This window comes from Manacus candei, unplaced genomic scaffold (assembly GCF_025592945.1).
Source record: "Manacus candei isolate 608988 ecotype Guabito, Panama unplaced genomic scaffold, ASM2559294v1 h1tg000077l, whole genome shotgun sequence".
In the NCBI taxonomy this organism is placed as follows: domain Eukaryota; kingdom Metazoa; phylum Chordata; class Aves; order Passeriformes; family Pipridae; genus Manacus; species Manacus candei.
In genome coordinates, this window is record NW_026138125.1 from 1,191,834 (window position 1) to 1,209,662 (window position 17,829).

General features: G+C 36.8%; 1 protein-coding gene across 5 annotated transcripts in view; it reads right to left on the reverse strand.

The window, feature by feature from the left end:
• The window catches only part of NCKAP5 (NCK associated protein 5), a 370,644-nt gene that overhangs the window by 37,086 nt on the left and 315,729 nt on the right, over positions 1–17,829 (reverse strand). For 4 of the 5 annotated variants that reach the window (XM_051810233.1, XM_051810235.1, XM_051810236.1 and 1 more), the window contains exon 15: positions 15,598–15,676. The exons of the other annotated variant lie outside the window; for it this stretch is intronic. In XM_051810233.1, the coding sequence (XP_051666193.1) occupies positions 15,598–15,676 (79 nt within the window). The remainder of the gene's footprint in view (positions 1–15,597; positions 15,677–17,829) is intronic. 5 annotated transcript variants of the gene reach the window in all.

Genomic DNA, 17,829 nt, shown 5'->3' on the forward strand with positions numbered 1-17,829 from the left:
TTTTTGGAGATCAAGAAAACTCCTAAACGCATGTAAATCTTTTGATGACAGGCCATTGCTAAGAGCTCTGTGGACAATTTGAGGAAGACCTTTAATGTTGAGAAGCTTCTCAACAAAAGGAGTTAACACTGCATAGAAAGTTTTTTGAAAGTTTGCTGAGCTCCCTACTTCTCAATAACTTTCAGATTTAATATTTTTACAGGTAAGATGATCATACAGTTCATGCCCTACATCAGCTGGACATGGTAGTTTTACATCTGGACAGGCTTTGGTACATTGCATTATCACTGGTGCTTTGCCAATGTTTTCTGGTAGCAGCAGACCACCATGGCTTCTTCAACATGGGGTCAGCATCCAAATTAGATGGAATGGAAAGAATCTGTGAAAACTGCACCATTCTGAGGGTCTGGACAAGAAGAGAATAGAAAAGGGACATACACTCAGGCTGGTAGGTATCAGGAATTCTAAAAATGAGATCATCACTGGGGAAAATAACAAGAGCAGCTCCTTCTGTGGGTTTTTTACATTTATCCTCTGAAATGCAAAAATTAAATAGTTAGAAGTAAACATAGCCCACTGTCAAGAACTGACAACTTGGAGTTCATTAAAGTATCTTAAGGCATTCTCCAGAGCATAGATTATTTAAAAATGCATCTTAAATGCCATCATCAGATCATTAAACCTAATTATTCTTCAACTTTTGTTTACTTCTTCTGAAACAATTGCCATGAAGCTACCAAAAGCACATCACCTCTAGCTCAGAAACCATCCTGGGTGCAAATCACTGGAGACTGGAAGAGGATACCCAGAGAAGCTGAGCACTGACCTTGCTTTTGTGTTCCTTCAGAAGCACCGGTATTAGTCTCTGTGAGGGCAAGAGGAGCTCTCAGTCTGAGCTGGTACCACGCTGCTTTATGCTGTTATACAGCCCCCTTCTCTGTTCCTTTTTATATAAAATGCATGTGAAAGGAAAGCCAATTTTGGAAAAAAAAAAACAAACACAAAAACCAAAGAAAACATAGAACAGCTACAATGAAGGGAATTGCTTCCAGCACAAAACAAGGAATGCAGGTCCAACCTCCCTCAGGCTGAGCTCTACACCACTGGCTGCAAAATAGGGTATTACTCAAAATAAGCAATGGAGCAAAATCCGTCCCTCATTTAGATTAGGGACATGTAAGTCTTTCTAATGTTGAACCTATGTTGAGTCCTAGCACACATCCAAGAGATTTCATGAATGTCATAAAATAGAAGACATAAGGTGATGATGTACCTTTAAATACAGCTTCTGAATACGCTTTTCTTCAATAATGTGAAAAGATGCTTTTGCTAAGGGGGATATAATGCTACATGTTATTGCAAACAAACCTTTAACTGAATAACTGGAGAGTGTTTCATAATGCTTCCTCAGGTAAAGTAAAGATTCACATTCTAATAAAGTCTTTTTATGTTGTATCTTAAATGAGTTTCACAGATGCTTAGTTTCTTCACAAATCACATACCAGTCCTTCTCTACGTACGGTTAAGAAGCCTATAAAATAACTCATGGTTATTTTGACCATCTAGTTAAAAAAATATGTGAGTTTTATTATGATTTTTGAATCATCCATAAAAATCTTCATGGAAACCACAAGATCCAGTTTTACCCACAGAGCTAAAATGAGGCATCAGTACCTGTGCATACATAATATCATTCAAAATGGTCAGGCAATTCATCCATTTTGAATTAAACACAATAAGAGGAGACATTTCTGGATGGTGGCACACAGGGAAGGACTTATAGGTCCTGAGAAGAAATAATTACAGGCCCTATCATGTTTTAAGTGCAGTTTTGCCTCTCTACCCACTTGTGCCACGACTGACAGAAGGCAGCTGCCTTTCAGTGCTGCTTGAGTGGTCGAGATTTCCAGAAGCAGCTCAATAACCTCAACCATTTCCCGTCAGGTAGAACCATGATGCTGCTAATGAAACATACAGATGGATACCAGATGCAACTACTGCAAACAGATATGATTTCTACTTCAAATGTCACACAAACTCACAGCTTCCATTTGAAGCTGGCAAAGTGACAGAAGTGCTTATGTTACTTAACTTTGATGGCCAATCTATCTTAACATTAAGAATAAAAAGCAACAAAGAGGACAAGTGTATTTTAGGTCAAAAAGATTACAGGTAGTTCTGCTTCCATAAGGCTTTCTATGTATAATACTCATAGCACAGGGACATATTTTCTTTCAAAGAAGCATCCCACTTCATGAAAAATGTGGAATCCTCCCCTGTGCTCACCACTACAGCTGGTTTGATATATTCCTCACATAAATTTTCGAGTTTTGGCCTACAAAACTGTACATGATTGACACGAATTTCAGCTGAAGCCTAAAGTAACCACCAGAATTTTCCCTAGAAAGCAGACTTTTTCAGGAAAAAAATATCAGTCAAAAATAGCACTGTATCAAGAACAGTTTCACTGGGAAATTTCCAGCAAGCTGTTTTCAGTACAGACTCAAGCCTTGAAAGGTTTTGAGAGGTACATAACACTGAATGGGCTTTCTTCAAGGAGTATCTACAACAGTAAAAGTGAAAGGATGTAATTCCCATCAGTAGCAGAATATACAAATTCTAAGAAATTCTAAGAAATTCTAACTTTCTTTGCGTTACAAAGTTCAAGACTTTCTACTAAGTTGACACAGGGAACAAGATAACGTAATTGTTTTCTTCTGAAACAGAAAGGGAGCATAGTTTTTTCTAGTATTTTGAAACATGCCAAATTAAAAATTAATAATTTTTCTATTTTTCAGAAAAATATTTCAAATGTAAATAGGGTCCTGTAAAATTCTTTTAAAAGTTAATAAACATCTTTAAGCTACATGTGGTATTGGCAGGAAGAACTTAAACTACAGATGGCAAAACAGATCTCTTTATTTGCACATCCTTCTCTTCATCTGCAATGCTAAAGCAACCACAAAAAAATGAATGTATTTCTGCCAAATCAATGTCAGTTTTAAGTAGATTAATCCTTCTGGGTTTACACTATAATTTGATCCAATTAGTCAAAGATGAGTGCATTATTGTTTTCTATCTGGATCTGAGATATAACCAGTACGTAGAACTGAAAAACCTCAAAGGCTATCCTAGGTAAAACTAGAAAAGACCCAAGTTTTCACAGCCCTAAACTCCCATGGGCATTGTACTGGTGACATGGGATTATTTCTAATGTATACTAAGGAAAGGTAAATGGGCAGAGAATTATACTGTGTATTTTCAAATGATGGATCTACAGATGAACTTCATTCATGACTGCTTGAATCTGGAATTACAATTTATACCTATTTATAAAACTAATAATAAAATAAATACAGACTTTACAAACTTATTCAGTGTTCTATTTTCTTCCCAGTCACGCTTTTTTTTTCAAAACCCACAAACTTCAATATGTCACTTATCCAATAATTTGTCAGTTGCCTTCACAGTTTTCCATTACCACAATCCCATCTCTGGAATGTATTTTCTGAGTTGAAACAGAAAATTGCTGCCTCATTTTAATTCCAGTCCCACCTTAAAATAAATTTCTAATAGTAAGTCAGAAGATTAGTTTGAATTATTAGTGAGCACTAATGATCTTGTACTCCAATTTAGGAGTTATCTATGGACTTTTTTTTTTTTAACAAGTGCTTCCCATCCTCCTCCAGGCATTTAGATCTGTTCCCTGCATGCTTGTAATGGTGGCAAGCTATGTGGAATAGGGTTGTTACAGAGAACAAAATGAGCTAGAAAAGGAACTTGGAATTTTCTACTGCAGGTCTCAGTGTCTATTAAATACAAAGGTCTACATGTACTTTTCCAGTTGGGGAACTCTCACAACCAATGATGTCTGGAATGATCTCTCTGTATTACGCTGTTATACTTTCTTCCTAAAAATCTACTCACTGTTCTCAGGAGGCAGGATATTAGAAATAGATACAATTTTAATCCTACTAGAAAAGATATATTGAGACCTATAACTCATGTGAAGAGCAACTTTAAGCTCTGTGTAAAAGGTAATTAAATGAGGTGCAGCTGCAGCCTGGCTGTCAGTGAGGCCAGCCTAGAAATACTCTGGGGAGCTATCCCCATTCTTTTTTGGCTCTGTGTCCCCCTTTGGTTTTACATCTGCACTTGCCAATCAGCCTTACAGCTTTGCAACTATCTTTAAGAAAGTTACAGATGAGGAACAGCTGAGAAGAAAGAGAATTCCTCACATCTGAAGCAAGGTGTGAATCCAAGGTAAGTAACAGGTCTGCCGCAATGCAGAAACGTGGCTTTCCCAGGCTTTTTTCACGGAGTGAAGCCTTCTGTTTCCCTACTGAGCAAAGCCTTCTGTTTCCCTTAGTACTCTGAAATGTAAAGGTTGCTAGCCAACAATTGCACACTGTCTCAGGAACATCTTACTGGGGATTGCTCATTCAAGGCATGAGTGGATGCTTCCCTTCATCTGCGGTTCTCGAACAAAAAAGACATATCCCAGCTCTCAGGAATTCTACTTACGAGTAGCAAAGCCCAAGAAAGGATGGTTTATTATTTACCCAGGTGCTAAGGGCTTCCTCAGCCATGCCTTTTCCTTGTACCCACAGGCCTTTATCTTTCTCTCTTCATGCCCCAGTTTTTCATATTAAAACACAGAGCTAATCACACTGCTGTCCTGAGGATAAAGAACATAGATGTTTGGCAGGCACTGTATAACCAACATGTAATCTCTTCAATGAATAATGCTTGTGTAGAGATACTTTTAGCTTTTCTGGATGTTGTTCAGGAATTAATAGCAAGCTGAAAAATACTTACAAGAAGCATTAAGATTGGTTTTTTTTGCTAATATTATTAGAGGCAGCTGGTTTATTTTAAGAATAACTGCATTAGACCACAAGAGTGAAGAGGTCACATGTAGCATCTCAGAAACACGGGCAACACACAGTGCCCAAGGGAGCATTTGGCTGTTCCACTGAGGGTTTCTGTTCACTGACTAGTGCGTTGGAAGCATTTAAGGATACCAGGATAGAAGCACTAATTTACTTGCTCTTAAGCAACTCTCTTATAAATTGGAGTTTACTTTCACTCCTATGGAGATACTTTCTTTGATTTTCTATTCCCAACAGATAGGACTTAGGGATTGTGTTTTAAGCACAAATGCTGTCTCTGGTAAACATGGACCCATTTGTAAGTGCATAGGAAGCTCTGGGTTTTGCAAATGCATGAGAGAACATACTATATTTATTTTTTAACATCACTGCTTTTTGTTTGTTAGTAGAAAAAATGTTGAAATTAAAGGCACCTGAATATTAAATGAAGCTTTAAATAATTTATTTTTATTTCTGCTCTGCACATGGCTTTACTTAAAGCTAACAAACACTTAAAAATATACACGCACACCTGAAACAGACTGATTTTATTTCTTAATTAATGATGTGAAAACTCATTAACAGAGTGAGTGCAGAGAGCCTTGAGTAACTTTTAGGTGTACTATAATCCTTCCTCTTTGGTACCCAAGTTCAAGCTCAGCTCCTCCAAACCAGCTGAATCACTGTGAAACCAACTGCATGCAAGCAGGAGTTAGTAAGATACCATCATGATTTAAAGCCAGAAGAATGAACAGAGATTTTTTTTCAGAAAATCTACTATTTGCAAAAAAAAAGTCTGCCATGTTACATGCTGTTACAAAAACACCATTAGAATGACCATTTTGAAACAAAATACTGCACCTCTGTGCCTGTTAAAGATAGGAAGTAGAGAAATTAGTCACTATGAATATATTGGTTGATTTCTTTTTCTTTTTCCTTTTCCTAACAGTGAATTGTCCAAACAGTGAGTAATTGAGTTCACCTAGTATTAAAAGCTATGCACTAATTCTAAAGGTATTATATCTGTCTCACAGTGATTTTTTTGAAGAGTCTGTTTTTCTATGATCTGCTATGATGGCTAATTGCATAATCAAATGTCAACAACTCAGGTCTCAGACTGAAGACATGAATCAAAGCTCCTCATACTCAATTAAAAACAGCAAAAAAAAAATAGGAATAGGCATCCTGTCCTCAGACTGAAAATCTGGAAGGGCATATGCCAGCTCAAACATAATTGATAATACAGGTGAAATTTTTATTTTTATTTTTCATAAAACTTATCCTAGGTATCATTGTAGAAAAGGACCACAAAGTCCACACGAGCACAGATGAAACACGTTTAAAATAACTCAACACACCCTCAATCAAAATGATTTTCAGTTTGCTCAGTTGTACTTCAGGTGTATGAATTAGTTAATGGGAAATGCATGACTGAAGCTTCATACACACATCTACGGATGGCCCTAGCCAGAAGCAAAATACATGTAAAAGTAGAAAAGTTTCAAATAGAACAACTCATACTGTTATAGAGAATACTGGCATGTACTATCCTGTAATAGGTATGATAATCAGGCACAGTCCAGATTTGAGTGATAAAAATGAATATAGATTGGGTTAGACTGTAAAGTAGTGTAAATCAACACAGAAGCATTAACTTCAGAGTCAAAGAACCCGGCCATCCTGTTTAATTGACATTTTAAGCCTGAATGAGACCAGCAGATCTTCAGTATCTTGAATAATAATTAGACTGTATCCTATATATAATGTATAAAGAGCCACACTTCTCATTCTAGTGATAAAATTTGGTATTTCTGGATGAATAAATGTAATGACAAAGAAGGAAATTAGCAGCTAATCATTGTGGCTAATAAGGAAGTGTTGATCCAAAATATTAATTCTCCCCACAGAAGGAAGAGAAGCTAGACAGTAGGCTGCAGCAGTGCTACAGAAGAATTGGCAATTAGACAAATGCTATGTGCACTATCTTTAAAGTATAAAGAAATGATTTGTCTTTGCCAGACTGTGAAGAAGGTAAGCTGACACAAATTAGAAGACAGTAATGGATGTTAGTTTCTTATTATTCACATTGGCAAGGCTCTCCATCATCTTCCTGGAAAGTAAGTATCAACTAGAAAAATACACAGAAAGTTTCACTCTATTATCATAGGCTCCTCCAGACAATCATTTCAAAATTAAACCCTGCGGAAATGTCCAAATGCCAAATGAGTCAAGAACACAGTACAGCAGACAGTATTCATCCCATTTCTAATGGCCCAAACTCACATAATGCCATTCCTGTCTCAGGTCTCTCCATTCTGATGACGTGTCTGAGCAGGAGGACTTCCAACCTACAGGTTTGTTTCTACATACAACCCAGTCAGTTGTTCTTGCAATGCCTACGAGTTATTAAACAAGATTTCCCCTCAGTGATGGCTCATTTTAGCTACTCTGGTTCAGAAAAGTGAGCAAACCAGAGACACAGGTCATTTCAATCACGTTGAAGGATCAGAAAATGCAGATTTTGAAGTACAAAAGGGGAAGAAGAGCGCTTGATAGCTGCATGAAATCGAAAATGTAAATGCTTTGGGGATATTACATGAAGGCATCAAGTGGCATAAAGTCAGAGGAAATGACTGAGGTATTTTGGTAAGTCAAAGTACAAATGTAACTGCTTTTCACCCTGCTGAGATCAGTTTGGTTTGTGTGCTTTCACACACACCTCCTGTCTCAAGTATTCTGAGGACAGTGAGACCATGATACATAAGGAGATTGTGATCTTGGTTTGAGGCTTTTTTTGTTTTGGTTTGGTTTTTTTTCTGAATAAGTTTGGATCCTGGCTAGAGGCCAGTGGTTTATTTTACAATTTATTAATTCATCATTGTTTTAGCAATTGGGAACCTAATCCTTTGTATTAACATCCAAGATAGTTAGATATAGCAAGTTATGTTTTTAAGCTGCCTGCTCCTTGTAACTCTCATTTCAAGGTTCTAGCCTAGGAAGCAGGCTTACTGAGCAATACAACCAGCACCTACAGATCTAACACCTACCTCTCAGCTTCTACATGCACACAGGGCTTTAGAAAATGGCTTTGTTACTGATATCCAAACAAATTTATGCCTACTTGTACCATTGCTCATATAGGGGACTAATGAAAAATCTAATAGTTTATCAAACCTTGTATCAAAACGTAACATTTTGCAGATTTGAAATAGGAACAAACCCAGATTGGAAACAGATTCAGTGATAACTGGTTTTCCTTGATGACTTTTACAGACAGCAACCTCACATGTAGAGACTTCTAGGTACTTCACAGTTTTGCTGGGTGGTGATGGGGAAGATATAGCAAACATTTTTCCTTTATCTGATCGTGTGTAAATGAATAATTCAACTGCTATATCGGTGATAAGATGATTGCTAAATGGTTCTTCTCAACTTCTACCAATGGCTTGATGAAAGGAATTAACACTGACAGTGATAAGTTGTTTTCTCAGGCATTGAGACTTCATGACAAGAGAAGATTTATTTTGCGGTCAGAAGACATTTTATCAGTTGAATATTGTTCTTCATTAAATGCATTAGAGGTGTTCAAAGATTTGCTGGGCATTTAAGTAACTTCTGGATTATCCTTTTGCCTCTCCACAGTGATAAGGATCACCTCTCTTTACTGAATGCACAGGCAGTAATACAGTTCAATTTGTTCACCATCTTTCCTCTGTCACTTATCCTGTTACGTTTATCTCAGTAATTCATTACAGACCTAATCTGTCTCCAGGTTTTGAGGGTTCCTTAATGTAAATGTGTTTGCTCAAGTATGTCAGACTTAATGGACATGTTTTAGGATGATACATGACAAACTTAATGTATTTACCACATTAATCAGGCTTGTTTCCTTCATATCTATTTCCATTCCCCAAGAATGAGAAAACATGAATTCAACAGCTGTTTACTTAATACACTAGTAAGAACACCCAAAGTTTTAGCAGTTTACATAATGGTGTATAAAACCAAGTCTTTGGTCCAGCAGAGGTGGGGTGTTTGGTGTTTTTCCCTTACTGGAAGCTTGGTGCAAGCTTATTTAAACAAGCAGATAAACTGCTATTGTTTTCATCAAGCTTTGGAATAGGACACTAGATATTTGAGCACTGTGAGTATGTACATTAAATTGCACTTTCAAAAATGAAATCTGAAACCTACTTTCTCAGTTCCAGTGTTCCTCAGATCTACATTTCAGGAAGAAACCAAGAGAAAAAAGGGCAGACAACACTGGAGCAAAGACAGTGTTGATTAGAAATGGTTATGGGTATGGAAACAAAAAGGTAGGCTCTGTATGGTGGCCCAGATAATGAGGCAATACTGGGGTGTTGCACAAGCACTAAAGAGTGACCACCACTTGGCAGTAAATGTGTATATTTGTGGGAAAAACATACATAAGAACCAGAAAGAAAAGAGGAATCAGAGACAAACAAATTTATCTGGGACACTAGAAAGAATGCAGGTCTACCCCTCATAGAAAACTCTCCTCATGAAGTGTGGCTTTTTATTTCATATATATAATTTCATAGTATGGCTAGTGGGTGCTAAATAAAACAATATCACAATATAAAGCCAGGGCTATCATATTTAATATTTGATACCTCGATACAAATAATTGTAATGCTGACATTTCATTTTAAGTCAAACCTACTTACATCTACAACATATTACATGTCCTACATTTGCTATCAGTATATCTGTAAAATTGCTATCAAATAGCTAGCAGCTTACCTATAAAACTTGCTGTGAAGGACATTCCTGGCTTCTATTGAAAATGTAGTTTGATCACTTTGCTGCATATAGAGCTTAAAGGGGTGGATTTTAAAATGCAGTGCAACATATAAAATACCAATAACACTTCCTTTTTGGACCGTTGGGCATCTGAGGGATTCAACCAAATGCTCTCTAAAGAAGACAAGTCTCCCAAAAGTTTATTAAAAAAAAGAAAAAGTTTCTCCTTTTTTTCTGACCAGATTGCCTTTAAATTACACTGCAAAACCCTTCTATAAGGTTGTTCTTGGAAAGCAGAAAGAAGGATGATAAAGCCTGCCTTAAGGCAGATGATTATCAAGAACTTTAATGGAATCGAGCGATGGGCTACAGCAGAGATACAAAAGAATCCCTTGACCTCAGTGTGTGTTTTTGTTCTAGCACAAAGCAGCAAAGTCTACAATGCACTTTTAATGTTGCTTTGATAGTGTGGAAGCCCAACCCTCTATCTAGCTAGAGACTTTTAAAATACTTTTAAGTCTCTGCAGGCATTTTCTCTGTATTATCTACAAGTTTTCCATTTAATGTTGGATGAATCAATTCTTAGCAACTGACCTGGACCTCTAATGGAAAGTTGACAAAAATTAGTCTCAAGTCTTTCTTCAAAGTTTCAAAAATTCTAACTACATTTATCTTCACAACCTTTGCCCATCTCTGAATTTCAGTTGAAATTCTCCAAACAAACAACAGGTGTCAATGCAGTTACATCAGGGATCAATTATGTAATTTCTTTCCAAGAACTGTGAATCCTTCTACTGTGGATTCTAACCCCAGCCTGCCTCAGGGAATTAACTCCCCACACAACTTCAGCAGGCAGTACCCAGATGTATTTTGGATCGCTACTACCAATTATCATGTTATCAATATTTGCTCTCTAGTGTACAAAGCTCAAGCAAACTGATGGTTTATTCAGATTGTTAAAATACATTTTATTTTTACCAGTGATGTCATTTTGACGACAAAAACTACTTGCAGTGGCGCCCTTGATGTCAAAACTCAACAGGCTTTTATTAAACAATGAATCTACCCTTTAAGCTCAATCAGTGACCAAAAACATTCCAGTTCAATAAAACAATTCCTTTAGATAAACTATCCATGCTTTCATGTACTCCCTGAATTTCAGTGCTTTAGACCAGAAGAGTTTGTTTGATTCACTTAGGTTGCTAAGGATGGAATGACTGCTGGAAATCCACTATGGCGAATATTCTTATTCACACATAGAAATATCTGTGACAAAAACCACTCTTTCTTTGTATTGAAACCTGAGTATGAATTTAAGAATAGACTTGAAACCTTCTCAGACACTTCTCATCAGCCTTATGCTGAGATTATGTTTTGTGTGAAGCTTAAGCATATCATTAGCAAAAAGCATATTCCATGCTGACTTGCTCCTCTAGAGAATTTGTCACCCATATGGGGTAACAAAGAGAAAAGAAACTGAACCCAGAAAAATTATCATCATGCAGCTTCCAAACATGGGCTTTGGTAAATCACCTAAGTGTTGATGTCTGAGAAAATGGCACGTTCAGTCTTTCACTTCAGCCTCAGTATAGGTTCATATCAACACTGAAAAATGATATGATTAATTATGACTAAATTTCCTGTTCATTAGAGATATATTACCAGAAAGAAAATAACCTATTAATTTGTGTCTATCCAAAAATACTCTTATTGCATACCATAGTATTCCCATGTGAAGTTGTCTGCAAGAATGAATTCTTCAGTAATTAGCATTTGTTTGCTTGTGCTGTGGATTTTTGCCTTTTCCCTTGAAGCTGTTTATCAATGAAAACTCTTAATGCATTATAATTATGCAATCATACTTTTCTAGGAGTAGCTGCTAATTTGAAACAGTACTTGAAAAATTAAGCATTGAACTTTTTAACAAATGCTTTATTCTTCTCAAGATGTCCAATTATTACATTCTCTATGTGTCATCTGTAACTGTCTTGTGAGTTTTTTGGCCTTTGTGACAATAGGAAAATTCAAGACAAACAATGACACTTGCAGTGTCTTGAAGGAAACAGAATTCTTTTCCTTTGTAAAATAAAGGCTTTTTTATGTTTACATGGGAACAATACTGTCAGGAGCTTGACGCATCATCTTTATATTCAATACAAGAATTTTATATATTGGAATATTTGGAGACCCTGCTGTACCTGTCTGAGCTGGGGAAAGTCAACCCTTTTATTATGTCCTTCCCCTTACTAGGTACTTTAGCATTTTCCACATCATCCCTCTTTCAAAACCCAACTACTTTACTGCAAAGGGCTTGAGAAAAGAGTTCTGAAGATGAATGATCCTGAAAATGACTCCTCATGGATTCCTAGGTCTGCTGTCTGTGGGGGTGGGAGCACTGGTAGCATCTGTGCTGCCAGGGCTGCATTTGACTCCCTCACTGATAGTACAGCAAAGGTATCCAGAGTGTAACATATTTTTTAAAACTTTCAAAATGTTTTAAATATATGTTGAAGTACAGTATAGCACAATATAAATGACTGCTTCATATAGAAATGTTTATATGTTCCTGAGATACAGGTATATGAGGAGGCAAATTATATATAACTAGGCATTCTTGCTTTTTTTCAATTTAGCAAATCAAAAAAATCAGCAAAATACTTAAATTTGTTTAGATCAACAATTGACAACACATTAAAACCCTAGGAACTGCAATTTTACACATTTTCCGGTTAACACACCCAGAAGTATTTCACTATTAGAACATGATGAACCAGCATTGTCTTACATGATACCAACCTAGAAGACTGTTTAGTTATAAATTTGTTCAGCTCTAAGTTTGTTAACAGTTTTGAACAAACCCAGTAGAATAAACTCATTAAAGAACAGCTAAAAACCCAAAGTGAACTTTGTTTTCTTAAAACAAGGGAGAATGGCTTTGACCTGATGGAGGGTAGATTTAGAGTAGATATTAGAAAGAAATTCTTTAAGGGTGATGAGGCACTGGCACAGGTAGCCCAGAGAAGCTGTGGCTGCCCCATCCCTGGAGGTGTTCAAGGCAAGGTTGGATGGGGCTTGGAGCAACCTGGTCTAGTGGAAGGCATCCCTGTTAATGGCAGGGGGGTTGGAACAAAATGATATTAAAGGTCCCTTCCAACCCAAACCATCCTATGATGACTCTATGATTCTATAAAACAACTGTTTATGATGATGACAAATCCAGTTAGAAATTAATTTACAGCCCACTGAAATTTTCTGGAAGAACCTCCAACACTGTGAAATTCTTGCACAAAAACAACTGACCAAAAGCCTCCACCAAGACATGAACTGACCCCTTTGATCAGACTAAGGACCTGGCTCATTGTCATGTGCCTGACAGCAGTGAGGCACAGCATTTACAGAGCCATCCTTCCTGTATTATTCCCTTTTCCTTCTGAGAACAGAAGATCAGAAGCTGATAACAAAGAAAGCCAAATTTGGATCTTTTACATCTCAGGTAATCCTCCACACCAACAAGTTCTTTATAATCTTCAAAAGTTCTTCCTTGTGTATGCTTTTGACTAAAAATGGCAAGCTGAAGGGGTAAATGTTCCAAATGAATGTTTCTGAAAGCTGTAAAGAGTTTCAGTAGTAAAAATAATCAGTATCTTTCTATGAAAACCTTTGTATCAGAAAAATGCCAGAACCTCTATCAAGGAATTTTAAAAGAATCTGAACAAGATCTAGAAATGCTCGCTATCCAAAAAGAACAATACAGATATACAGTAGCAAAAATACCAATGCAAGATAAAACCTAGCCTGATGAGAGTGAAATTAAACACAGCATGATACTGATATAGGAGTATTCAGGAGGTACACTCAGATCCATGCTTCTAATTTCGTAGGCTTGGGCTTGTCCTACTGAAATAAGTAATGCCTGGCATATTCTGCATTAGGATTCATTGTTAAAATGTTAATAAATTCGCTTAGACTTCTATTATTTCTACTGTGCCAATACCACCTATTGCACATAATGTTTCCCATTACCAACTAGATCCTCAAACTCATTGAGTTATTCTAGATGGATTGACAAGGCAGAATAGGGGTAGCTGGCCATCCTGTGCTGAGCATTTAAGAAATGGCATTGTGTGGAGAGAAGAAGATGCTTTTGCAACTGGTAAAATTCAGCTAAATTATATGAATGGAAAGGTCTTCGTAGGAATTATAGGAATTTCCTAAGGGCAGCACTGCCTGGCTTCTCTGTAGCACTACTTACTGTGTATCTCTGGGCCACAGAGATACCTGTCACTTTATCCATGTCATCAGCCCTTAAAAAGGTGAAGAAAAAGCTATTTATTTTCTTTGGAAAAAAAGATTCTGGTGGACAGGAAGGCTGTCCACAGGGATGACCTTCCCCAGCTAACAGAGAGCCTTGTGAACCCAAGGCACAACTGAAGTCTCATTTTGGGGAATGACAACCAACCTATTTCATAACCACTATGTCCCATCAGAGACTCAGATTTGGTGCCTGTGGGAGGGCCAAAATATTAACACCCTCAAAAGGGACCTGTTACATGATATATTACAAATTTAAGTATCAAAATATATAGCAGCTTGGTCTCAGCCACAACGACCAATTACACTGATGTACCACAAGGAAGCACCAAAATATTTTAAGAAAAAAACCCACTGCAAATAGTTGATTTTAATTTTCAGTATCTAGATCAAAAAATTAAATGGAAACATTTCACGTAATTCAAAATTAAAGTTTTGACAATTTGATGGAGGAAAAATAATTCAGTATGAGGAAAAATAATTCTGAACCATTTTAAGTGAGTTAATATCTCCTGGTCAATGTCTAATAACAAAGTAAATTCTTTATTTACAGAGTGAGAAGCACATATTTCTATTTTCAGGGCTAGTGCCTACCAACTCACAGAATCCCCTCAGAGTCTTACACTGCGATGTTCAAAGTTCTTGTTATTTAGTTGCTGTAATGGAGCCAGATTATTGTTGGGTTCATAGAAAGGGAAGACCTTAGGGATCTTTCCTTCAGGCAAGACAGCCAGAGTTTATTTGGCTGAATTTGGGACTGGAAAGGATGTACAAGTCAATAAAGCATGCAAACATTTTTCTAATATTCCAAAGAGAAATGTGTTTCAACATGATACATCTGTACAGCCTCATTTGCTGGGTTGACAGTATTTGTGAAATGAATGAGATTCTGGCTAGAAAAATCACTTAAGAGTGTCCTGAAACCAAGGAATTAGATTTTAACTATTGCTGCAGTCTCTATCTAGGAAGGGAACTTGCTAAAGGAGAACCTTTTCTGTTCAGAGTCACTTCTTTATATTGATGACATACTGCTCTAACAAAAACCTCAAACAGACTTCTGTTTTGTCCTCCATTGCCCATTAGATATTTTTAAATGTCCTGAGATTAAAAATTAGCACATGCCAATCACAAAGCAGGGTGGATGGTGCCACCCTTCTGAAAAGTTTAGAGAAAAGGTAACCCTATTTTCAGTAACAGCGTTAAGTCCTTCTGAACAGATACCTGTTTGCTACTCCTTCAGATCAATTTATCACAGTGATTACTCTGCTATTCAGAATTTTAATCGGATTTTTACTAATTCAGGGCCAGATGACAGACTTAGAGTATATCAGTATTACTCCCACTGAAAGTATCATGCCAACCCTCTAATTAAGCCACTATGTGTCACCCACTAGTTTTAGAGGCTGAAATGATCTTTCATAGCCAGACTCCAAGGCCCTTCTGGCAAGCATTCAAGCATTGCATCGATCCGCAATGGCAATGGTATGTACTCATCTGTTACATAGTTGGTGAAATATGGCTATCCAGTAACAGAGCTAAATGAAGGCTAAAGCTGACATTAGTGGGCAAACAAATAAAGTAATGAGAATTAAACATGCCTTTTTCCAAGAACTGACAGCAATAAAATCCAGTGTAAAATATAATTTTGTACCTATCACATGACTCTGACATGTAGTCCTTGTCATGGTGTCCTCCTCTTCTTCTTGCAGGTTTTCTGTGACTACTTTAGCCTGTACATAGTGCAACAACAAAAGTGAAGAACATCTGTGACTCTGTTTATGTTGCTTCACAATAACTACAGAATATTTTTCAGAAATAAACCAAAGTTACAGGGCAGCTATGAGTGGAAGTATATAAACTGTCCCATTCTATGAATGATATCTGAGGATAGCAACTTTAATTTCATTCAAAGTTGCAATATGCAGCCATCAAAAATACCCTTGCAAAATGCAATTCTTCAAAAGAAAAGGTCTTTTTCTACATTAAAAAACAAACAAACAAAAAAAAACCCACCAAAAAACCTCAGCTCTCCTGACCTTTTGCTTCTCTCTGGAAATGACATGTTTCAGACGTTAAAAAAAACCTGAACTTCATATGTGTTATGATATCTCTTTAGTTTGCAAACACTGAACTTCAGCATTTTTATTTCCATCTCTGTTTAAAAGCATTTATTAGCTAAACAGAGAGAAAAACTTCATTTAAGAATGCAGTGCACTCTAAGAGCCTGTATGTGATATTTAAGTTTGTGCTATTCAAACCCCCTAGATATTCTAGTTTTTCAGATGAAGATGTATTTTTGTTCTGTTCTTCTGCACTCCTATTTCCCAAGTGTACAGATAATCTGAGTGCCTCCCTAGCATATAGTGAAATCCCCCTCCATTACATGCCATCAGAGGCCATAATTCAGATCCAGAGACATATTTTTCTGCCATGCTACATAAATCAAACAGGAACAGAGATACTTTCAGGGTGATGAGAAGGGGAAAGCCAGCACTATGGAAAACAATAACTTTCAATATCTCAGAGATCTTAAATTATTTGCTAATCACTCTCTGCTGTTTTAAGCTACTTACAGTACATTCACAACAACATTAAATATGTTCTGTAATCTAAACCAGTAGAATTTATCATAATTTGCATGACATATCTTTGATCATAGCATATATTCTGCTTGTCTGGCTTACACAAGTAGCCCTATTGACCTCCTGTGACCAGCCTAAGGAAGACATGAAAGACTTGCTCTCTACATTTATAAAAGTTCATTTACAATATTTTAATCCTACAGATTTGATTACATCTTTTTTTGTCTTCTGAAATGATGCTCTTCAGGCTATGGAAAATGAGGAGGCAAGTGATCATTTGGCATCAAATTTCGAGTAGAGCAGCTTCTCACATTTGCAGACTGTGCTTGGCTGCTGCTGTGACATTTCACAATATTGCGATAGATCTCTGGGTACTCCCCAAACACACAGACTGCAGACACAGAGTGCTACACAAAACTCCTGGTGTCTTGATTTTGGTGCCATGCTTCCACCTCACAAAGCAAAGCCCATGGCTTTTCTATATTACACAGGGCTGTAATAAAATCACAAAAATGAAATGAAGCAGCACAGCACAAAAATGATTGTTTCTCACCTAAAGCTCCAGCCAAGGACATGAAAAAGTACTGGAGAATGTGGAATATCCTTGTTGTAGGCTAAAGTATTATGTATTTCTGTTGGCTGGCCTTTAGAGTAAAGTGCTTTTTTGATGAACGCTAACGGGAAGTGTATCCCTCTGAAGGTGAATGCACAAGGCCACCACTGGTGGAACATTGCTTTTTCCATAAATTCAGTGCCAGTCCAGCAATAACATTCTTTGCATGAACAGAAATCAGAGGTAATTGGTGCATATGTTATGGCATAATAGTGCCTCAAGTCTTTACCTGGCATATCATAAGAAAAGTGATTTAATCATCAAAAATTAAATAGGTTTTAAAGGAAAAACTTGCTAGAAAAATTAATGTTAAAAATGTTCTGGCCAGGATTTAAAGCAGTATATATCTGAGATGCAATTTTGAAATACAGCACCTTCCACACTGAACTGTACGACTGAATGCACTTTGCATTGTTCAAAAAAATAAAAGAAATCTTCCTAGTTTAGGGCTTTTCAAAAGATTTATGCTTTTTTCTCCAAAATCATTAATTTTGTCTTTTTATGAACAAAAAAATGCACAACAGGCCTTTCTACTGCATGCAACTGTTTTCAGTCACAGCTATCTATCTCCCAGTCCTTTGCAATCTGCTTCAAAGTGAGCAGACACCAAAGAATAACTGGAAATGATAGTAATAAGATGCATGGACTTTGAATTTAATGACTTTCCACCGTTTTTCTTTTAGAAGTT